Consider the following 25658-nt stretch of genomic DNA (forward strand, 5'->3'; position numbering starts at 1 on the left):
TTGTTCCTGTAACAGGAAAACACCAAGATGGGAAGTTCAGTAACTGAAGGAGGAGATAGAATCACTTGCTTCACATTTCTGGCAGCAATACCCAGTCAGACAGTTCACTTCGTTTAAACAATTTTTCATGTAAGCTTGATCGCTGCTCAGTGAAAGATATAGATAGATAGAGAGAGAGAGAGAGAGAGAGAGAGAGAGAGAGAGAGAGAGAGAGAGAGAGAGAGAGAAAGAGAGAGAAAGAGAGAGAGAGGGAGGGAGGGAGGGAAAGAGAGGGGAAAGAGAGATGATGACAGCAAAATGCACCTCTCCATAACAGTCAAAGAGAGAGTGACAGTCATGTAGTACCTGCAAAACGCAGACACACACAGACACACATTTGTACATTCATTTTACATGCGTTTACGCAAAATTTACAACAATGGATTTCTCCCTCCACAGACACACAGGCATACACACACAATCGCACACAGAGTGGTTCTTCACTGACAAACAGCTGAGCTCTCAATTTCACACAGGCAGGGACGCCCATAATGGATTATTGAACATTTCATCTGTGTAATTCTGGCAGATTAACATATACAGTACATACATGGGAATTTATCACATTATTACATTGCCTCACATCTTCACATCCCCAGTTAATTTAATATACACTTCATTCTTCACGAACCATGTCAGAGAAACCTTACAGTTACAGAGAGAGGAGAGGAGATGTGTCTCCACAGAGGGCAAGGAGAGACAAAGTCTGTGCGTTGTGTGTGTGTGGGGGGGGGGGGGGGGGGTGTGGGTGTGTGTGTTTGTGTGTGTGAGATGCTAGGTCTGATTCACCTTGACGGAACCTTGGTCTGCTGTCATGCAACATTAGTCATGAAAATAGACCCTGAGCCCTTACACACACACAAACACACACACAGACACACACACAGACACACATGTGTCCTACAAACATAATGCGTCTGACCATGAGGCCATACATGTTCCAGGCATGTTACATGTATATATCCTACACTATGATTCCAGCTTAAAGCTAGTATTACAAGATGACAGAGTACTACAGTGAGTTAGGTTTAGGCTTTATTACAAAGCAGCATTCATTTGCTCTGCTGATAAAAATAAAACAAGGTTTGTTTCATTCATTTCAGCATTGAATATTGAGTATATATGTATATACAGTATACAGTGTATATACAGTGTGTACGTGTGGGTGTGTATGTGGTCCAACAGACCTATGAGGGTGTCAGGACATGTAAGAAATGATGAGCAGTAGGATTCTCTCAGCTGGAGGGCAGACTGTGTGTGTGTGTGCTACATTCAGCACAGTTTAATGGCACACCTGAGCCCTGACTCCTCCAGTCTAGCCTCACAAACACACACACTCAAACACTGGCCTTGTCTAGCTCTCTGCCTCTCCATCATTCTCATAGCAACCAGCACGGCATATTATGTCCATTACTGTTGGGGTGAAAAGAGAGAGAGAGAGAGATGTATGAGAATGTCAAGATAAGTGGTTTCAACAGTATTGTGTCCAGTTCCGTGGTCCTGGCTGGCCAGACAGCCTCAGCATTGTTCTGTGTGTAAACAAACCCAGTAGAACATCAGCCTGCTGCATCTGGCTCCACAACAACAACCAACAATGAGCCCAAGGCGGGAGACAGGGCGAGACCAGGGGTCTACAGGGGCGTGTGTATTAACAGTTAGTTTTCAGGTTTGTTATGTGTAAACATGATAAGATAGGACAGGCCTAGAATAGTCCCATGGCTATCTAAACATCATCATTATTCTCTTATATCTCTGATGACTGATAGTGTTCATCTCCACACACACCTATCGGACACACACACACACCGTGAGCTATTATTGCGCCTGGTCACGGCTCGTTGAGAGCCTCATTAAGGATGCAGGCTGCATCCCCAACTCACACACACACGCTCTGGTCCCCAGGGCACGGGGTCTTTTCCATGACACGCAGCTCGGAGAACTCTTAATGCTCCACACAAAGGCTAATGGTTCATTAATATGCACCAATCAGAGAGGAACGTCAGACTTTGGAGGAGCCAGTGGTGAACACTTCCACTCAGGACAGATTCATGTGTCACTTCTGGGTGAGGGAAAGGGTGTATTTCATGTCCCTCTGGGTAATAAGGATAGCAGCTTGAGATGAAAATATTCTTATTATTATTATTATTAGGAAGGAGACCCTGTGTATATACAGATACTGTTCCTGTGTTTAGTGTACAGTTAAACACACACACAGGCGTCATACACATAAATAAAACACCAGAACATTCCACTGCTATCCCACAATGCTGTGGGGCCTTAATATAAGTGTTCACACAACACTGAGCGGACGGCAGTTTCCCGGGCAGCCCCACCCCTCCTGCCTCCCCCCTCCCCCCCCCCTCACAGCTGCCACGGTGACTAGATACAGTTTGACATATTTTCTGCTGGATTGGCGGACAGGCAGGCAAACACAGGAGGATCATGGGAGTTGAGTGTACAGGAAGTGTCGGCTGGAGGTCCTCCAGAGCCAGGTGACACTTACCTCACAGCCCAGGGACTCTCCATTCCTCTCCTCCGCCCCCCCCATCCCCTCCATCACAGCGCAGAGACTGTTCTCCCCCAACTCATTCTCCCTGCCTCCCCTCCATCTCCTTGTCCCTGGCCACCTGTCTACATCAATCCATCTTCCCGTGTTAAAGCCAGGCCTGTCGATTTCTACATCACATCTCCCCTGCCTGTCTGTCTGCCTGCCTGCCTGCCTGCCTGCCTGCCTGCCTGCCTGCCTGCCTGCCTGTCTGTCTGTCTGTCTGTCGGTCGCCTTGCCTGCCTGCTTGTCTGTTTTTTCCAGAGAACTATGATAGCTGCAGCTGGAACTGTATTTTCATCAGTTATTTACTGGGTGATTGGTCAATAGACCAAACATGATATAAATAGATGTTTACATTCCTAAAGGAACAGTGGGGGGGAGAGAGAGAGAGAGAGAGAGAGAGAGAGAGAGAAAGAGAGAGAGAGAGAAATAAAGAACGAAAGAAGAAGAAAGAAAGAAAGAAAGAAAGAAAGAAAGAAAGAAAGAAAGAAAGAAAGAAAGAAAGAAAGAAAGAAAGAAAGAAAGAAAGAAAGAAAAGAAAGAAAGAAATAAAGAGGTAGGAAAAAGGGGGCAAGAGATCGAGAGGGAGTAGGAGAGAGAAGGAGAAGGGGAGGCAGAGAGTGGGGCAGAAAGGGAGGGAGCGAAAGAGAGAGATGACCAGCGGTGCCCTACATTCAGTAAAGACCATGTTAAATCATGCTCCACTAGAGACCACTCACATTCAATATATACTCTCTCTTTCTCTATCTCTGTCCCCCAAATACACTCACACACAGTCACACACACCACACTCATAGTCACACACTTACAATCACACTGACACGCTCACGACACACTACACACCGATTACAACTAGCCTTTCATACATAGTTTTGCAAACAGAAACCAACAAACACGTCTGAACACACATACAGCATACAGCATATATATACACCTTTACCATATATCCATATGTATATACAGTGTATATACGTATATATACTCATACAGTTCTGCCTTCCACGTCGTACAGTGATCACCCTGAACACACACAATACAGACCATGAACACACGCAATGTCCTGATGACAAACTCTCACCACACACCATGAAGACTGTGATGCAGGGCAGCCTCAGAGCTCTGGGAAAGACAGAGATCACGCAGAGGGAGGAAGAGAGGGGGGGGGGGGGGAATATGTGAGTGTGTGTATATTGTACGTGTGTTGTGTGTGTCCTGCCAATGTGCGTCTGTGTGTGCGTGCGTCAGCCACCCCCTGCCACCTTCTCGGTAGGTAGTTAAAAAGCCTGTCAGTGAGTATGCTAATAAGGCTGATAGAGAATGCTAGCTTGATCCTGTGGTAGCAGCAATTACTGGGTGTGTGTGTGTCATAAATGCACACACACACACGTCCGTGGTACTGTACAAAACACACACACATTAGCACTTCTATGTATGAATGAATAGAATTCCAATTCCTTCCTCCTCCAACTGTGGCTGATGTTTTGACAAGCCAGACGTGCTACTGTAGATTAATTCACTGTGTTGTTACGTTCTGTAGCAGAGAGACGCAATCCAGGCTCAGGAAGAGCTACTGTTGATGCTGCTCCATCCATAGATGTCCTCCTCTCTCTCACCTTCTCACCTCCTCCTCTCTCTCTCTCTCCTCCCTCTCCTCTCAACTCTACTCCTCTTCGCTCACCTCCTCTCCTCCTCCCTGTCGTGTCGACCCTCTCTCCTCTCTTCATCGCTCACCTCCTCTCTTCCTCCTCCTCTGCAGCCTCTCCTCTTCTCTCCCCTTCTCTCTCTGAGACAAGTTAGAGGGTTGCTCCATGTTTGATGTCTCTCTCAGAACCAGGAGACGGGAAGAGAGCTGTAGTAACCATGGAGACAAGGGGGGGGTACAGCTCGACTAGTCGCCGTGGGAAACTGAAACTTTGGCTGCACATCTAAGAACCAGCCTGAGAACTGCAAACAGCAGCATAAGGCCAGACCTCTGGGACACACACACACACACATACGTGTACACACATACACACACACACACACACATACTGCAGGGCATGGTCTCCAGACAGTGTGTTGGAGCAGAGAATGTGTTGTGTAGGAGGATGTAACAGGAACAGGAACCGATCTGGACCATGTCTTGGCGTCTCCAACCAACAACCGTATCATGACAGAACATTATAACAATTACATGAATTCATATAGCAAACGCGTTTATCCAAAGCGACGTACAAACAGTGCAGCAGATCCCCACTGCAGCCTCTATGGAGTGCATCAGTCTAGTCAACATGGCCAGCAAGTGCTTGAGAGGGCTCGCCACTAAAAACAAACATGACGCTCAGACTTGTGTTAAGAGCCTTTCAAACACTCTCTACCTTTATCTACCCTCAGAAAAGAAAGACGCACAACAAATGCACCAGCTTTAGTAGATCTTGGTGTAAGAGGCTTCTGCCAACTTCTAAAGGACCAATAAAATGTTTTCCTGGAAGAGGAGTGCATCTGCCTCCTATGAAGAGCAAGGTAGTTAAACTAGTTGAAGCTTTGCAGTATTATGGTCACAGCATAGAGCAGCATCGAGCAGCTAAAAACCTACACAAGTTGACACCACAGAGCAGCTAACAGCGACATAAACCTAACCTGACCTAAGCATAAAGCACCTGATCTGACATGCTTAGCACAACAGTTCCAGTATCTCCATACTTACTGTGACAGGATCCGTTGATCTCCTCATAGCCCGCCTCACACACACACTTCCCGATGGGCACCAGCCACTCCCCCTCCGCGCTGCAGTGCATCCTGGGAGGCTCCAGGGTCAGCGAGCCGTTGACGCATGTCCCCGCCACCTCCAGCAGCCGTGACGGGTCCGACCCGGGGATGGTGTCCTCGAAGCGGGCCAGGTTCCTCACGACCGGCGGGCAGCGCTTGTAGAACACGCGCACCGACACCAGAGCGATGCAGGCGCCCAGGTCCTGGAAGGCCAGGTAGAAACCCTTCCGGGTCAGAGGTCCGAGGTCGCGGACCTCCGTGTTGAGCTTCATGACCCTGTCGCCCAGGTCCAGCTCGGTGAAGCTCTCGTCGGCAGCGATGGTGTCCACCTTGGAGAAGAGGTTCTCCCTCAGGCCCGGGGGTTCCTCCTGGTCCGTCTGGAAGTAGAACATGTTGAAGGTCTCCTTGCAGGTCCCCACCCCCCCTGGGAGGCTGTTGCAGTCCCGTAGGGTGAACTGAAGCTCCACAAACACCCGGCTAGCCCCCCCGCGGAGGATCCAGCCCGTCACCAGCCAGTTGTTCTGGTTCTGGTCCATCACCTTGCACACCTGGTAGGTGTGGATGGGGGCGTAGTTCTCATCCACCTCCCCTATCTCCTCCCACTGGCAGGACAACGACAGAGCACAAAGAGATGGTTAGTGTGTGTGTGTGTATTTGTTTGTATGTGTTTTGGTGCGTGAACGTGTGTGTTTGTATGTCTGTGTGCTTATGTGTCTTTTTTGTGTGCGGGGTGGGCCTGTGCGTGCGTGTGTGTGTGTGGTCCAGCCTGTCGAGTTGTGCGGCGTGATTGGGACATTAGTGCTGCCACTGACAGTTCCTGTGATTCGTTGTCGTGGTTAAAGCATTGTTAGATTAAGAGGAAGCTGAAGAGATGGTTTTTACACACTCTAGAGAAAATCTATTGTGCCCCTGTGTGTGTGTGTGTGTGTGTGTGTGTGTGTGTGCCATGTGTGTGTGTGCGTGTGTATGTGTGACCAGAGAGTAATCTTCTTAGTGGTAGATCACACAGAGCTAACAGGTTGGACCAGGATTTACATGGCTTAGGGCTGACAGCCACCATTCCATCAGATGTAATAGACACACACAAACACACACTCATGACCAGTAGAATAAACCTGGAAGTGAACAAGAGTAAATTGGAATTTGGTACCTCTAACCAGAGCTAAACACAAACAAACTACCTCCAACTCTCTTCCCCAATGTGAACACCCCCCCATCCCTCCCCCATCCCTCCCCCATCCCTCCCCCATCCCTCCCCCATCCCTCCCCCATCCCTCCCCCATCCATGGGACACCAGGGGCAGACGAGCTCCACAGGCTTCCTGCTGTGCCTCTTCAAAGACAACCTCCCTGCCAACCCTCTATCTCTCTCTCCCTTTCTCTCACATTCTCTCTCTCGCTTTCTCTCGCCTCTCTCTCCCTCTCTAACTTTCTGAGTCTCTCTTCCTCCACCTTCTCGTCTGTCTCCCTCCTCTCTCCACGTGGGAGGAGACAGTTTGAGGTGCTCTGGCGTTCACGAGGAGGGGGGGATGCGGGGGGTCGGGGGATGCGGAGGGTTGGGGGGGGATTGGGTGATAAAGGGAGGGCATTCCTCCTATTTTCACAGCTCATCTTTGAACCAAGTTGGTGCACTGAGTCTACTGAACACACCTGCACTGTGCCGCGACTAGAACAAACACCCTCATCGGAGTTCTTCAGGGGAGAGGAGGGGGGATAGGGGGCGGGCGGATTGGGGGAGGGGAAATGTGCGCGTGGAGGGGGGATGAAACGAACCCTCTGAAACATGGTGGTGAAGAGAGCTACAGCACGGGTTTTTGACATCTTACTTTGCAATTCTGTTAACACTGACAACTATGTGTGTGTGCACACGACTGTGTGTGTGTTAAGGGGGGGGGGGGGGATGCTGCAGTCTGCCTGTAGTCTGGACATCTGTTCATATCTCTCACTGACCTGGTTCAGTAGAAATTGTAAAGACAGAGTAAAGACAGAATAGAGAGTAGAGACAGAGGAAAGACAGGTTAGAGTAGAGGCAGTAGAGGCATTAGAGGCATTAGCAGACTCCAAAGAGACAGAAGAAACAGCATAGACAGAGTAGAGCCAGTAGAGCCAGTAGAGGCAGTGGAGGCAGCACAGAGAGAGGAGAGGCAGGCGTCTGCTCCTAGCACTGAGAGGAAACTCTCTGGAGCCATTTAGCTCTGAATGGATAAACAGACCTGATCTAAACACAGGAAAAGCTTCCCCTCTCCTGGGACACTGCTGTTAAAGCCCTGGCGCAGAACGCTGCAGCAGAATAGATTCTAGTAGAATACATCAGCAGGTGACTGCACCCCCAGCTGGGGGACTTCCTGTCCACCACAGGGGGAGCAAGGACACACTTACAGGAAGTTTAGGACATCATGTGACAACATCTTATCCACTACAGCTGTGCTCATAGGTGCCTCAAACCCAACAATGCTGTGTTCCACACAATGGCCAGCCAATCACACACCAGTGCTCTACCAGCCATCCTGCTCAACAGGACAACCAGGTAGCTAACCCGTCAACCACTCACCCAGACAACCAGGTAGCTAACCAGTCAACCAGTCACTCAGACAACCAGGTAGCTAACCAGTCAACCAGTCACCCAGACAACCAGGTAGCTAACCAGTCAACCAGTCACTCAGACAACCAGGTAGCCAACCAGTCAACCAGTCACTCAGACAAACAGGTAGCTAACCAGTCACTCAGACAACCAGGCAACTGGTCAGTCAACCAGACAACCAGATAGCCAGCCAAACAATCAGACAACCAGACAGACAGACACAGTTTGTCCCACCCTGCAGACTCTGACACAAAAGAGACCATAGACTGAGGCTAATTTACTCTAACTACTGCACAGGTGGGTTTGTGGTATACAGTGTTGCCGTGACTGCAGGACAACACTCCATCTTCGAAACATTCTTTTGTAGTGGCTCATTAAAACACACAATCAGAAACTAGAAAAACCTTCCTAAACTCTGGATCTATAAAATAACGCTGATAAGAAATTATTTTTGTCATTGTTAAATTTAATTGATAACACTGACAATATCTTGGTAAAAAGCTGCATTCATCAGAGATCTTATCATCGCAAACTCATTTTAAAATGAAATTACTGCAGAATGAAGATGTTATCCAGTGATCATTGTGTTAGGGTAAGAGTGTGTGTGCGCGTGAGTGTGTGTGTCGGTGTAGGCATCAGTGTGTGTGTGTGTGGTGTCATTGTCTAAGGCCTCGTCAGCACTATCTCTGTCTGTGCTACAGCGTTGGCTGCTAATATGCTTTGGTTAGCACTGTAGCTGGTGTACAGCTTTGTGTCCACACACACACACATGTCCACACACGTATTGTCCCACACAAAGCATACACACACACACACATGCATGAACACACCCATTCAGTCGCACTCACTCACGCATGCAAGCTTTTATGCAAGCACCTACACAAATACATAGACAATGTACTCACACTCACTCTCACACACAAGCACATACAATACACACACAAGCACACACACACTCCCTCTTTCCCTCGTTTGCTCTCTCTCCAGGGAAATCCTACTGATATTAAACACATCCAGCTGTCCCTCAAGGGAGTTCCACTTCCAAAACCCTAATGTTCTAATGACCCATCTTTGAGTCCCTGTTCCCTTCTGACGGGCAAAGGAAGGGGTGCTGCGATCTGCATATATGTGCGTGTGTGTGCATATGTGTGTGTGTGTGTGTGTGTGTGTGCCTGCGTGCGTGTGTGTGTGTGTGAGGCAGCCGGACACTCACCCCGTTCCTGGGGTAGGCCACCCAGCCCAGGTCTCCCATCACAGTCCGAGAGTCCAGGAGGTCCACTAGAATGCCAGAACATGCATGATCAATTCCTTTGTCTAAGTGCATAACATTTGATCAATACCTAAATCCAGATAGACAGAGAGATACATAGACAGACGGATGGATATACAGGTAGAAAGACAGGCAGACAGACAGACAGACATGCAGGTAGTCAGACTGAGAGACAGATAGCAGACAGACAGACAGACAGACAGACAGGTACATTGCACTACAGTGTTCTACTTTGTAACATGTCCTTAGGAACATATCAGATAGTTAATTAGGCCATAAAGTACAGATCTAGATTAGGACAGACAAGGTTATGTCCTTCCACAGCTGAAAACCAGCCTCTAACACTCGCTCACACAAATACACTCGCACACACACATCAGTTATGGGACTTTCTACACATTCCAACCAGTGTTTCATAAAGAAATGTTGAACACTATTAAAGACATGCATTGCATAGTCTCATTGTTACGGCAACATACGCTGCTGAGAGATATTTTAATTTTGATGAAGAGTGTGTGTGTGTGTGCACCGTATGGAGATGCCTCATCCTCCAGAGTACTGTGTGTGTATTGTTCAGAGGTCAGCTCTCTAACAAGCCCATTAGGCTGCATTCCTCTGGGCTGCTTGACTGCTGTCAGAGCAGCCCATGTACACACTCAACACCTGCAAAAGGGCACACACACACACACATACTGCACATAAACACATGTACACACACACACACAAGGACCCCTAAAGACACTCAAGCACTCAAATTAAAACACATACAGACATAGCACAATACAGCTACTTCCGAGTCTTCCATGTTGAGGATGAAGAAGTCTATTATTGTACCATAAATGTCTTTGGAAACGACTGTAATCATTGTCGGACATGATGAAATCAAATGAGCATTCTAATTATTTTATATATTTATGTTTATATTCTTTTGGTCTTTTTTTAAGGAGAAATTTTACATGTAGTTTTAGACAAGCATCCCGGTCTACAGACATAACTTTAAATATGACTCCAACTGAACTTCTAATTTGTTTGTTTCGATGTTCACCGTTGGTGACAATCTTCCCAGACTCATGCTCGCGCGCCGTGAGAAACGGTCAGCGGAACGGAGGCAGCATGGGAAGACTAACTAGCCTACATCAGCCCATTAATGTGGTCTCTTAAGACCTATTAAAATTGCATTATATTTTATGACATACTTTACAATGGCATGATAAATAGTCAAACTGTCAAGAGATAACACGCTCATAGGTTTTTAACAAGTCAGATTAACTACACAGTTCATAACGGTCGATGCCCCGACTCCCCGAGAGTCAATTCAAATCAATTGAGACACGGTTTAACAAATTAATTATGACTGAAACGGTTTAATAATTTACACCAAAAAAAACGAATAACGTGTATTGCCACTAGTTAACAAAACGCGCGTGAAGAGATATGCGCTGCGTCTGACAATCTAAACTAGCATCTTTATCGATGCCAAGCATCGGGCGCGATCAAAGGTGCTTCCTTATCGGACAAGGGGATTCTGACAACCCTCAGAGAGACATGTCAGAGTCTAATATCCTCACGCCGTCATCTTACCTTCATTAGTGGGGAGGCAGAGGGTCCGGAGGACAGCCAAGCTCAGTAACCACGGCCACGCTTCCAAACGGAGGGGTCCACTGCAACTCCATGGCGATTTCATTTTGCATTTAAAAAGCGTTGATTAAAACGATGACAGGTGACGTAGCGGTTATTTTGGCTATTGGGAAGGCGTTCTGCAAGAGCACAGCTGAGACATCAGTGTCTTTGTAGTCGGTACCTGTAGTCGGTAGATAAGAGCGCATTTACGCCGATCCGTCGGTTGTGCGGCTAGTGCGAAAAGTGGAGCGCACTGAATCTGGAGAGGCGGATCAGACAGCGCCACCGAGATGGGGCACGCGGGGGCGGAGTGAACTATGGAGAGACTCCGATAGGCACACCACAATCTTCTCTCTCTCTACCACCCCCCCCCCCCCCTTCTCTCCCTCTTTCTCTTCCCCTATCAGACACACTCCGCAACCTTTTATAAAACTATTTGAACTATGAAAGACCTTTCACAATAACTGCCAGTCCCAGTCAGTCGGAGACCATGACTCCTGTAATCAGCAGGGTGGGAACCCTGTCTTTCTCTTCCAAATCACCTCTGCTACCTCCCACCCTCTTATTCAGAGGGGAGAAACAGACCCAGAGATGTGCATCAATCACCCCTAGAGAATCCAACCCCAGCCTCATCAAGACTCCAACCCCTAGACCAAGAGGGCATTCAAGAGAATCTGACGCAATACGGAGAGTGAGGATGGCCTCATGGTTCATGGACAGGGCTGCGTGAATGGATTTGTGTGTGGATCTGTGTGGATGTGTGCTACATGTGGTTATCAGACCTGACCGGTATATTGATTATTCTCCCCTGGTATGATAGATAATCCCAGATTAAGGCTGTGTGACATTCATTGATCATAGATCAAATGAGTTTGCTCTGTTGAGGAATCAATCCAAACTAGTTCCTGATTCTATCTGACAGACAAGCCTCATTTCTCTTTCTTTCCCCCACGCTCTCTCTCTCCCTTGCACACGTTTCCCCTCTCCCCTTCTCTCTCTCCTTCTGAACGCTTTCATCTCGGAGGATGCGTGTGATGTTCCGGATGTGCTCTCTCTGGCTTTCTCTTCCATGCTCCCCACACACGCTCTCACACACATAAACAGACATACACAAAACACACACGTACGCAAAAAGCCCACGCTCATCCATACACACACACACACACATCCGCTCACACACATGATACACGTACATACACAAACTCATACTCACACACAAACGTACACACCTACACTCTTGCATACACAAATGTACATTAAAGGCAGAGTAGGTAATGTCGTTGAGGAGCACTTTTTGTCATATTTGATTCAATAAACTTCACATCCTGATGGCAACCAATAAATCTAAAGGTTTTACAGTAAAATGAAATCAATCTGTGGGCGTCGCAGGACTGTAATAAACACAACCAATCATTAAAGGTCGGACTGACACTGATGACTGGATGGCATTTGGACCGAATGCAATGACTGGATGGGCTACTTGTCTGACGGTCTACCTCCCGGCAGTAGTCAGGTTCATGTGTTTTAGGGGAGTGTCACACACACAAGGAGTAGGATATTTAGGTTTGAATCCTTTCAAACTTGAGCTAAAATTGCTAGGTTTGCAAAACGTACGTATCCTGCCTGAACTCACGCGCATACACAGGAAGATACTGCACTAAACAAACCATGCAGGCCCTGATTGAGGGTTAGAGGGTCACCAGGAGTCAACAAGCAGAAGCTCAAACAACAAACTCAAAGCCAGGGATGGTTTCTTCGGTCAATGTCCAGTGTCTCTCTGGTCTCTCTCTGGTCTCTCTGGTCTCTCTCTGGTCTCTCAGGTCTCTTTGGTCTCTCTGGTCTCTCTCTGGTCTCTCTCTGCCCCAGGGTGAGGGGGGCGGGGACCTCCTGCTGGGTAAGATCTTTATCCAGACCAAACAACTGTTTCATGTCAAAGGTCACAGCAGGGTCACCTAATCTGAAAAAGAGTTAGTTTCACCAGACATGGGACATTAGCTAGTGCAACAGTTTAAGGTTTGAGGACTGAAAGGTACAGTTTAAGGTCAGGGACAAGCATTAGAGGTACAGTTTAAGGTCAGGGACTAGCACTAGAGGTATAGTTTAAGTTCAGGGACTAGCACTAGAGGTACAGTTAAAGTTTACAGACTAGGACTAGCGACAAGGAGCTGGGTATTGCAAACTTGGATTGAGGCAAGGGGAGTTCAGTCAATGAAAATGTACAGTACACTGCACCAGCATTACTGTTTAATCCTTACCAGGCCCATGATGGCCTCTAATCTGACTGCCACCACCACAGGGGGCATGGCCAGCACTCCACACGCACACACACACACACACACACATACACACACACACACATACACACACAGAGACACACAGGTTAGGAATTCAAATGAGATCACACTGACAAGTGCATTACTTGCAGCACACCAGTGTGTATATGTGTGTCTATTACACACCAATGTGTGTGTGTGTGTGTGTGTGCGTGTTGAACACACCAATCTGTTTCTGTGCGTGTGTGTGCTGGTGTGGGTGTATGTGGGTGACTGGGGGTCAGGAGATGGGGGATGGTGCTGTCTGGTGAAACAGCTGAGATTCTGGCTGTCCAGACGGGTTGTCTCACAGCCACCTGACACATACACACACACATTCACACACCTGCACACACACACATACACACACCTGCACACACACGCACACACCCACATACAACAGACAGGTGTTGTATGAACCAGGGTGTTCCCTGATAAGGTAGCTGGGCAGCTTTATGATGTTGTTTCATGTGGACTCTGATCTTCCAGCTGGTACACAAACCTGAAGCTCATAATTATCTTCATTGCTGTATGCTTCAGAACCAGTGCTGTACTGAACATGGAAAACCTGTTAGAATTGCATAACAGCCAACCAACACTCTCAACCCCTCCACACACCCACCTCCCATTCCTTACCCCAAATCCAGCAGGGTTGTGGGAGGGATATTACTGTAAACTTCAAAGGCGTGAAAGAGAGAGAGAGAGGGTGGGAGGGAGGGAGAGAGAGCGAGTAATGGGGAAAGAGAGACACCGAGACAGACAGTGTGTGTGTGTGTGTGTGGTTGTGTGTTAGCCTGCTCTAGTTAGGCTTGTTGGTGTGACAGCTTTGTTAGCTATTCATCCTAGTGAGACCCTGTCTACAACATCCGTGTTACCTCTGTCACATCCCTGTGTGCACACAGAAACACACACTCACACACTTACACCCACACACTGGCACACATACACAAATACACCCACACACCCCCACACATACAGACACACATGCACAAACACACACTCATTCCCATAATCCTGTAACCCCTCCAGGGTGGAGAAAAGAGGGAGAGAGATTTAGAGGGACAGAGAAGAACTGAAAGGAGATAAACATTGAAGTAGAGGAGTGTGTGTGTGTGAGAGAGAGAGAGAGAGAGAGAGAGAGAGAGAGAGAGAGAGAGAGAGAGAGAGAGAGAGAGAGAGACAGAAAGAGTGTGAGAAAGAGAGAGAGAGAGCGGGAGGGAGGGGGGAGAGAGAAAGAGAGAGAGGGAAAGAGAGAGAGAGAGAGAGAGAAAGAGAGAGGGAAAGAGAGAGAGAGAGAGAGAGAGAGAGAGAGAGAGAGAGAGAGAGGGAGAGAGAGAGAGAGAGAGAGAGAGAGGGAAAGAGAGAGAGAGAGAGCGGGTGCATCAGTGAGTGCATGATTGTGAAACAGACAGAGATGTGAGATGGTGTGTCATGGAGGGTGATGATGACGGCTCTATTAGAAGGTTGGTTGTCGTGGCAGCAAACCATGCCTGAGGCCCCTCCCTCTGTGGCCCAGCACAGGAAATGTGATGTCAGATGACCCAAATGCAGGAGAAACAGATTCCCCCCATACTCGGACACGCACACACACACACACACAAACACCCTGTGGGACAGCTTGGCAGTAGTCAGCAGCAGACTGCTAGAGTAACTGCAGCCCAGCAGATGGATAATGTGATCAAACTGATCACCAGGAAAATCAGCTGTCTAAGAGGGAGAGAGAAAGAGAAAGAGAAAGAGAGAGAGAGAGAGACCCTGCGAGACAGAAGCTGTTGCAGTCAGGAGCTACAGTCCGTGAAAGTTCCTTGTTATCCTGCATCTATTCCGAGTTCCAACACTGTAAGCCATCACCTTATATGTGTGGTGAGGGCCCCGTTCCAACACTAACAAGCACAACCTCAGCAACAGCATGGCGTCCTCAATAGGTCTAGTGTCCCAGGGGAACCGTGTCCGCCAAACAGTCAATGACACAGAGGAATGCTCGAAGCGTGTGTGTCCTTGAACTACGGTCAACACACACACTATGGCCTTGGCAAATGCATACTAATTCAGGCCTCGTGCCTGATGGTCACGACCTTCTGTGTGTTTTCGGATCCCATATTACGGGCCCTGTCTGTGAGGGTGTGTGTTGTGTGTCTTGTGATAAGTCTACATGTCATGTAGAGCCTCCTCATTAAAAGAGTTTCAAACAACTAGACACACACACACCCATACTCACACACACACACCCATACGCACACACACACGCACATACTCAGATCCAGGCAGCGTGCCAATAAGGAGAGACAACAAGTAACCATCCAGTTGATGTTTAGCCACGCCCCTCTTTCAACAGCTTTACTGCAAGAGTTGTGCATAGCTGTCAACCCCCCCAGCCCCCTCACCTCCCTCCTTCTCTACCCCACTCCATTTCTGCTCTCTCTCCCCTCCCCCATCTCGCTCCATCCCTGGCTTTCCATCTCTACCCCCCTATTCTCTCTTTGTCTACACTCTTCAGTGTGTATGTGTGTTGGGGGGGCACTGCATGTTCTCTGCAGTGGCAGCTTCAGCAGCAGTTCCCCCCTCTCTATCCCTCCTCCTATCTTTTTCTATCCCTCTCTCTCTCTCCCTCTCTCTCCCTCTCCCTCTCCCTCTCTCTCTCTCTCTCTCTCTCTCTCTCTCTCTCTCTCTCTCTCTCTCTCTCTCTCTCTCTCTCTCTCTCTCTCTGCCTCTCTCTCTCTCTCTCCCTCTCTCTCTCTCTCTCTCTGCGTCTCTCTCTCTCCCTCTCTCCCTGGCTCTCTCTCTCTCTCTCTCTCTCTCTCTACCTCCCCCTCTGTCTCTCTGTCCTACTTTCTCAGGCCGTCATGAATTATGAGGCATGAGCCTCATGAAAGAATCATCCTGTGGATGATTAAAGGATGAGCTGGAGGGATAGAAGTGTAGCTGCCTAACTCTGTTTACCCACATGGGTTAAACGCACTGGTTTATTCATAATCATTGTTTCTTACTCAAGGATCTACTCCCTGGCCTGGCAATCATTATTCCTTCATCAGGGATTAACACGGTTGTCTGGAAATCATGGTTCCTTCATCAGGAATCTACTGCCTGGTGTGTCCAACCAGAACCAAAGACAGAACCAGTATTTCAATGTGGTTATCCTGGAAGTCAGTGTGTGTCTGTGTCTGGAAGTCTGTGCATGTGTGGTTTCAGCGACATAAACTATGGTTTAATGATGAAGTTAGACTGTGTGTTTCCTGCTGCCATAGTTGTTCTGAGGTAATTATAGATCAGAAGGAAATTCTGCAGATTCCCCTGATAGATAACAGAGGAAGGAGAGGAGAGGCAAACACAGGAGAACAGATTAGAACAGATTAGAACAGAGAAGAGGAACTTCACTCCATGAGCTTTCTAGCAAAAGCTGACAGTCATTCAGCATTAGCAGCAAGCTAACCGTGCAGTTCAGAGAGCAGTAAACTTCTAAAGTAGACTAACAGTCACCCCCACCCCCCTAATCCCGGAGCTTCATTAAGTGATAAAGGCAGGTCTTAATGAAGACCTCCTGTCCGTCTAATCACTGAGCTACCCAGCCCCCCCCCTTTCCCCACTCAAAGCAAAGCCTGTGTCTTGCAGTCCAAACAATCAAACACATTGCCACATTTTAACATCAGTCAGACACGCTCGCAGTAAACTAGACAGACAGTTGGTGTACCTATAAGACAGACAGTTGGTGTACCTAGATACATATTGTATGTCTGTCCGTCTGACTGACTGACCATTTAGGACTCTGTCAGATTAGAAACTCATTATTTTATTTAACTTTGAACTACAATGCTAATTAGAAAAGTTGGATGAGCCGTTGCTATGTACAGGGTTCTAACTGTTTCACACACACTCACAGACAAACGCACATTCACACTCACAGTCACAGTCACACGCCCACACTCACCGACAAACACACACGCATACAGTCACACACCTAAACGCACTGACACACGCACACACTCACGCTCATAGACAAAACACACACAGACAACGACTAAACTCTTTCACCTCAGGTGTGGGTGAGGGAGGAGGGGAAGAGGAAGAGAAGTGGAGGGTGAGAATGAGGGTGGTCGGGTGAGGAAGAGAAGGAGGAGGTGGGAGGAGGATGAGTAAGGGCAGGGTGATGAGTGGAAGGAGGGAGGGGAGGGGGAGGAGTGGTGTGATGTTAAATCCTGTGGCCAGCAGCGAGGTGGTGACCTGAGCTCACACTTGCGGAGGCCATGTTTGCGTGCCAACCTCCACTTAGAGGAACGAGCTGCCAAGTCACCTCCCACCGTCCCCGCCCTCCCCCTCGCTTACACCCCGTCCTCCCTCCCAGCCTCCCTCCCAGCCTCCCTCCCAGCCTCCCTCCCAGTCTCCCTCCCAGCCTCCCTCCCTCCCTACCCATCCACCCACCCACCCCTCTCTCTCTGTCTCCCATCCTCTCCCTCCCTCTCTATCTCCTCTCTCCCTGCCGCTCCCTTCCTCTCCTTCCTCTCCCCCGCTCTCTCTCTCTCTCTATCCCCACCCCCTCCCGCTCTCCCTCTCCCACCACCTCTCCCTCCCTCGCTCGCTCCCTCCAGCAGCACCTCTCTGAGCTGCTCATGTTTTATTGAGCTGAGCTCCTGTGAGAGCGGCTCCGGGTCTCTCCGCTCCCTGTCTGTTTGCCCTGGGATAACCACCTGCAATCTCACTGTGATAAAAACATCACAACACACACTTCCTCATCTGACTCCACACCCCCTCCCCCCCACCCCCCTCAGAGGGCGCCGGGGGTAGTGTGGAGAACACACACACACACACACACTGCACACACACACACACTGCACGCACACGATGGCCTTAACTGAAGCGTACATAACTGGAGCTGGCTGTGACAGTGAACTGGGGGATTTTTCGGCTCCTCCTCTCCTGTCCTCTTCTCTCCTTTCCTCCTCTCTTCTCTCATTTTCTCCTCTCCCCTTCTCTTCTCTTGTCTTCAGTCTTGTTCTCAACGCCTCTCTTCTCCTCCTCTTTTGGAGATTTTTCTCCTGAAATAGCAGGAATATAATGAAGCTCTTAATAGAATTAGGTTTCATGGTATTTACATACCTCCAGCAAACAACCCCCCTCCCCCTTCATCCTCTCCCCCTATCCTTCCCCCTCTCCCTCCGTCCCCCCTCCCATCCCAGGGAGGAGAGCAGAGAGCAAAGGAGACTGAGGATCAGGATGACTTAATTGAATGAGATCAACCCAACAAGGCGTAAATGTTGGCAGTTCCCCTCATTACTGCACTGTCATGTTGGACGATGGGTGTCTGGGAGGAAAGGGGGGCGGCACGGGGGGAGAGGGGGTCCGTTAGGATTTGCCCCTGTCATCACTTTAGTGACTGTCGTCAGCACGTTCCAGCTCTACGGGACGAGAAACAGCAGGAAGGCATCTAAATCGATCAATCTGCGCGAGCGAGAATGAAACTAATCTGTACTTACAAACTAGTTTGCAAGAATCAGTCTGCAAGAGCCATGCAGATGGGTACCAATGAACCAGACAGCAACAACCTGGCAGAACCAGGCAGCAAGAGTTAGACTCATTTACACCAGCGAGCCAGACAGTAAAAATCTAAGGTGGTATTTGACCCTATCGATACCCATACCCACTGCAGAGCTGGCATGCTGCCTCTCATCAATACCTTTGAAGTATTGATTATTGATCAGCTCTTTGACCTGCAAACGATGCCTGACTGGACCAGCCTGCACACCGATACAGAGACAGAGAGAGAGAGAGAGAGAGAGAGAGAGAGAGAGAGAGAGAGAGAGAGAGAGAGTGAAAGATCCATTCCTCCATCCATTCCTCTCTTCATCTATCTCTCCCTCCCTCCCTCCCTCCCTCCGTCTCTCCCTTCTGTCCCACCATATGGGACTGTCTTTGTTCTCTCCATCACTTTCTCCTCTTTCATCTGGCATCTTCCTACTCTGCATTAACGCTCCCTCCTGCCCCATACCCTTCTCTCTGCCTTTCCCCCCCCTCTCTCTCTCTCTCTCTCTCTCTCTCTCTCTCTCTCTCTCTGTGTCTCTCTCTCTCTCTGTCCAGCCTGATCCACCAGAGGGAAGCTCTCAGTCATCATTAACTTCGTCTCTAGAATGGAACCCTCAGGTAAAGAGGGAACAATTATAATACCATCCCCCACCTGACCTCAACACACACACACCTATTTCTCCATTAGTGTGGTAATGACCAAAAGTGATGGTGTAATTAGCTTGTGTGCCCCAGGACAGACAGACAGACAGACAGACAAACAGACAGTCAGACAGTCAGTCAGTCAGTCAGTCAGTCAGTCAGTCAGACAGACAGACTACCAGACAGACAGACAGACAAGTAGATACAGCCTCTCCCTGGTCACATTCACACTCTGTTCTTTCACACACACCACTCTCAGTTCAGACGCTCTTCTGCAGTGTGTTGTGGGAAGCACAGACGGCTGGCTGCACCTCCTGTGCTCGGACAAACACAGGAGCCAGAGTTGTAGTTATTGGATACTGTATCTCTCTATTATAGTTACTGATGAGAATAGCAGGATTCATACCGGGCATTAAGAGACTGTGAAACATGATATTTATGTGTCTCTCCGACAACCACTTCCAAATGGTAACTTTTTGGAGCTGTGTGTGTGCGTGTATGTGTGTGTGTGTGCGGGATGGGGGTGAGGGGGTTGCAGGGGGTCAGGTGTCAGTTAAAAGGCCTGGTTCGACTGTAAACAGACACATGATATACTACCACAGTAATGGACTGGTGTGTGTGTGCGCGTGTGTGCGCGTGTGTGTGTTTGTCGGTATGTGTGTGTGTGTGTGTAACCTTTGAAGATTGAGACCAGGAACAGAATCAGAATCAGAACCAGGACCAGGACCAGGACCAGGAGGAAGGTTAGTGTGCTCCTAGTATGGTAGCCAGTCCAGACAGTGAGACACTCCCTTGTCCTTCAGTCAGATAATCACCTTCATTAGCTTGACTAATTAACTAGATCCTGGGGGGGTTGTCCAGTCACTGGGGGGTCTCATTTAAAATATATAAAAGTGGAGACATGAGGAACACATTTCACACACGCACACGCACACACACACACACACACATACCAGCATGCTTGTGGGTGTGATCCTCATCATCCTCCTCATCATCCTCATCTTCCTCATCATCCTCCTCTTTCACATCCTCATCATCATCCTCATCCTCCTCATCCACATCCTCATCCTCCTCATCCTCCTTATCATCCTCCTCATCATCATCCTCATCATCCTCCTCATCCTCCTCATCCTCCTCCTCATCATCCTGATCCTCATCCTCCTCACATGTGACCAGGGGCGGCGCCAGATAATGTTAATGCAGGTGCTGAGGGGGTGCTAGATCATTGACAGGGGGAGCTGCGCAAATACTTTAAATAAATTAGCAATATTTTTTGGGGTGCTAGCGGGGTGCTTTGGTGTTTCTTGGGTGTGCTGAAGCACCTGCTAGCCCCTCTCTAGCTCCGCCCATGTATGTCACTGTGAGGTAGCCTGCAGATTAAGATGGCCTATTAGGCACGTTCTGGTAGTGACACACTGTGCCAAGTAGACAGGAATATCCTGTGCAACCATCTCCCTCTAGTGTTCAAAAAGGAGTACGGCACCTCAGGGTTGCAGTTACACATGTTTCCCACCCGGGGGCGGAAGAGACCACAGAGACTCTCCTGCTATTCAGAGGGAGAGTAAAAGGTAGAATATGAGGTGAAGGTAGGGAGGATGGTGGGGAGGGGGGGGGGGCATAGAGTGAGGTGGAAGGTTGAGAAATGGGGCTGCAGAAAGAGACAGCTTCATGTTTAAAATGCATGACTCACGTTTATATTTGCAAGTCAGATGAGCTTAGCGGGCGGGGAACTGGACTGAACAGGTGGCGGTTTTATTGGTTATTTTCCCAATCAATGAATCTGTCCTGCAGCCAACATGCCAGTTAGACAGACAACCTGTGACATCACACAGGCTTACTATACATCACATAAGGTTGACGTGAACTTCCCAGCTCCTACCATAGCAAACTGATTTGATAGAAATAGTTGTCCCGCATTCTACCTAAGCTAACAGACACTGTACATTAGATGTCGACATCCTAGATGCTATCTCAGCAAACAGACACATTGGATGTCGACATCCTAGATCTCATCACAGTCGGACTACAGTAGACAGCGTTCCTGTTGCTGCATTGCCTCCAGATTGACAGAGGGTCACATTGACAGTCAGGAGTCAGGACCTCAATCAGCTGGAAACAGGGAATCTAACTGTCTATATCTTCTCTCCTTCTCCTGCAAATTAAACTTCTATTTATACTCCAAATTATACTGCTATTTCCCCAGAATTAAAGCTGTCCATGATCACAGACATTGGATCTAATCATTCCTAGATGACACTTGGAGAGTTCCACCAATCAGTCACACAGCTTTGAAACCCTGCTCCCCGCATACACCCGCACGTACATGCACGTACCCTAAACATATGCCCTCCACACACTGTCCGACCCTCACAACTTCAAACCCCACATGCCTAGGCAGAGAGAAAGGCAGAAAGACAGAGAGACAGGCAGACAGCCAGCTAGACAGCTGGGCAGACAGACACACAGAGACAGACAGAGACACAGACAGAGAGGCAGAGAGGCATGCAGACAGGCAGGCAGGCAGAAAGAAAAACAGACAGGCCGGCAGACAAATAGAGAGACAGACAGCTTGACAGACAGACACCCAGACAGGCAGACAGCTAGTGAGCTAGACAGGCACACAGACACACAGACTTGCTAGCCAGCAGCTATGGAAGGCCGACTACTAATCAGCATTGCTTAGTTTGACACATGAATATTTCAACATCGGGTTGCTCAAGTCTAAACACTTATTGAACATTTCAGAATTAATTAATGCTGGCTGTGCAAACGATTTGAATGTTTTTGCTATAAAAATGAATAACTGAATGCTGATAGCTGAAAAATGGCTGTCATTTATGTAATTTCTTTATGAAAGCTTTTAAAATAAAATAAACCAATTCATACCCATGAATCAAACTTAGTAAAAGGTACGCTTGTTCTGTATTTCATGTAGTGTACAGTTTCAAGTATTTATGCCCTGTACGAGTGATTTAACCTGTATTTCCTGCTGCACTAGCAGTGTTGTAATTCCTGCAGTGTAGCAGTGAGTGTGTTGTATTTCCTGCTGCACTAGCAGTGAGAACATTGTATTTCTTGTTGAGTAGCAGGGAGGACGTTGTGTTTCCTGTAGTGTAGTAGCACATTGCATTTCCGGTGGTGTAGCAGTGAGCATGTTGTATTTCCTGTAGTTAAAGTCTGCTGAATTCCTGTATGCTCTGTTGTATGGATGACAGTGTGCTCAGCTAAAGCATTAAGATCTTGTAATTATGGTGACATATCCTTCACAAAATCATGTAATAACAGTTGGAAGAAGCATCTCTGCTCTGTCTCTGGATCTGCAGTAATCCTGTCCTTGTGTGTGTGTGTGTGTGTGTGTAGTGATTGTTCTCCAGCTAAGAGGTACAGGAGTATTTACATCACCATGCGGTCACAGCATTAATGGTGTTTTAAGCAGCTGGCAGCATTCAGTCTGAATAAACCATGAACCAGAACCTTCCACAGGCTATTGATCTCTTGCAGGCTGCCAGGACCAGCGCCACTCTGTCCCTCACCCTCCACACCTGTACTCCTGGCCTGGGGGTGGAGGGGGGGTTGGGGGGAAAGTGTGTGTGGTCCAGGGTCCAGTTTGAATCTTATTTTGTGGCACACACTAAAGAGGTTTAAGAATGGAAAGGTGCAAGGGAGGGAAGGTCTGGGAGTTTGTGTGTGTGTGTGTGTGTGTGTGTGTGTGTGTGTGTGTGTGTGTGTGTGTGTGAAACACAGGGTGAGGTAAAAAGAAGAGTGGTAAAGGTAGAGTACGAGATAAAGGGAGAGACAGAGAGATCTTTGGGTAAATGTCATGACCAGTCAACTGGCACTGGTATTCCAAAACCCTTTCTCACTGAGTTCAAATCTACACTCGCACACACACACTCGCACACACAAAGACAATCCCCTAACCTTCTTTCACCTCACACACTGCACCGTCTTTTTGCTCTCTCTCTCTCTCTCTCTCTCTCTCTCTCTCTCTCTCTCTCTCTCTCTCTCTCTCTCTCTCTCTCTCTCTCTCTCTCTCTCTCTCTCTCTCTCTCTCTCTCTCTCTGTCTCTCTCTCTCTCTCTCACCCTGCCGTGGCTGTCTTAGTCTGACTAACGATGTCAGCAACACAAGTAAAGGTTACAGTACACACACGCACACTATCTTACTCTCCACTTACTCTGTCTCCTTCTGTGTTGGCAGATTGACTGGCTGACTGACTTCCTGACTGACTGACTTCCTGACTGACTGACTTCCTGACTTCCTGACTTCCTGACTGGCTGCCTGGCTAGCTGAAGGTTGTTCCTGGCCCACAGTACAGATGAAGCTTTTCTGCAGAATTAAAACGTGTCTGGATTTATAGCCCATGCAGAGTTGACATGTTGTCAGGCTGCCATGATAGATTATGATGGCCAATCCAGGGAGACCTCAACCAATCACTCAGCAGCAGTCGCCTGCCAGTCGAACTACTGCTAAACACCGGTGAAGAACATTGATTACACAGAGGTTAATGTTTTGTTCTTTGTGCATGGGTGTGTCATGTTTTGGGGGGTTCTCCTTGGAGATATTACACGTGGTGACATCTCCTGGGATATTTAGAGAGTTTGTGTGGGTCTTTTGTCTCTCCCTTAAATGTGCATACCCCCCCCCCCCTCCTTACACTGCAAAAATGCCCAATCAAATTTAAGTGCAAAGATATTAGTTATGAGCTTGCTTATGTCACAGTGAGGAGTGTAGGAGGGTGGAGCGAGGAAGAGGAGACAGAGCCATGATTACAAGAACAAGGACTTTACTGACTTTACTGACTTTACTGACTTTACTGACTTTACTGACTTTACTGACTTTACTGACTTTAGACAAGACAACGGCAGGGATGCTCCCAGACATTAGCAACGACCGACCGAGACTGAATACAAAACGGATACTTAAATATTGAACCAAACAAGACACAGGTGACAACACACAGAACTCATTAAAAAATCCTAACAGGCGACAGCACTAAACTGATTGTCCCAACAGGCAAACCGAAGCAGATATTCAACAAGACGGAGGAACACAACACCGACAGGATGAGCACAGCTCTCTTGGGAGGCGGGGCGTCACAGTTTATGCTCACTAAAACATGCAAATGTATCTGCCAGTGCTGTTAGAACGTTTCACCTAAAGAGGTCTGTTGAGACTTCGTCACACTTCAGAAGATTTCTTCAAGTAATGCGTTGTTTACTTATATTAATGCACTAGATAATCCATGTATGACTAACCAACTCGATTTAAAACTAGATTTAAAATCTAAAAACAAGATTATCACGCTCAGTTAGATATACCGTTTTTGTTGTGTGAACCCCCACCATCCCCACCATCACCACCATCACCACCATCACCACCATCATCCACCATCTCCACCATCCCCACCATCCCCACCATCCCCACCATCCCCACCATCCCCACCATCCCCACCATCACCACCATCCCCACCATCCCCACCATTCCCACCATCACCACCATCACCACCATCATCCACCATCCCCACCATCCCCACCATCCCCACCATCCCCACCATCCCCACCATCACCACCATCCCCACCATCACCACCATCCCCACCATCCTCACCATCCCCACCATCCCCACCATCCCCACCATCCCCACCATCACCACCATCCCCACCATCCCCACCATCCCCACCATCCCCACCATCACCACCATCCCCACCATCACCACCATCATCCACCATCACCACCATCCCCACCATCCCCACCATCCCCACCATCACCACCATCCCCACCATCCCCACCATCCCTACCATCACCACCATCACCACCATCATCCACCATCACCACCATCCCCACCATCACCACCATCCCCACCATCCCCACCATCCCCACCATCCCCACCATCCCCACCATCACCACCATCACCACCATCATCCACCATCACCACCATCCCCACCATCCCCGCCATCCCCACCATCCCCACCATCCCCACCATCATCCACCATCACCACCATCCCCACCATCCCCACCATCCCCACCATCCCCACCATCCCCACCATCCCCACCATCACCACCATCACCACCATCCCCACCATCCCCACCATCCCCGCCATCCCCACCATCCCCGCCATCCCCACCATCCCCACCATCCCCACCATCACCACCATCCCCACCATCCCCACCATCCCCACCATCACCACCATCCCCACCATCCCCACCATCACCACCATCCCCACCATCACCACCATCACCACCATCATCCACCATCACCACCATCCCCACCATCCCCACCATCCCCACCATCCCCACCATCCCCACCATCACCACCATCCCCACCATCACCACCATCCCCACCATCACCACCATCCCCACCATCACCACCATCATCCACCATCACC

At 48.7% G+C, this 25658-nt stretch overlaps 1 protein-coding gene across 1 annotated transcript in view; it reads right to left on the bottom strand.

The window, feature by feature from the left end:
- Nucleotides 1-9182, bottom strand: part of LOC136938804 (ephrin type-A receptor 5) — a 21840-nt gene extending 12658 nt beyond the window's left edge. Inside the window, exons 1-2 of the mRNA XM_067231753.1 lie at nt 9129-9182; nt 5274-5937 (exon numbers count right to left, since the gene is read on the bottom strand). Of these exons, the coding sequence (XP_067087854.1) occupies nt 5274-5937; nt 9129-9167 (703 nt within the window). The 5' untranslated portion in view covers nt 9168-9182. The remainder of the gene's footprint in view (nt 1-5273; nt 5938-9128) is intronic.
- Between the last annotated feature and the right edge of the window lie 16476 nt (nt 9183-25658).

Source organism: Osmerus mordax (assembly GCF_038355195.1).
Source record: "Osmerus mordax isolate fOsmMor3 chromosome 14 unlocalized genomic scaffold, fOsmMor3.pri SUPER_14_unloc_2, whole genome shotgun sequence".
Lineage (NCBI taxonomy): Eukaryota > Metazoa > Chordata > Actinopteri > Osmeriformes > Osmeridae > Osmerus > Osmerus mordax.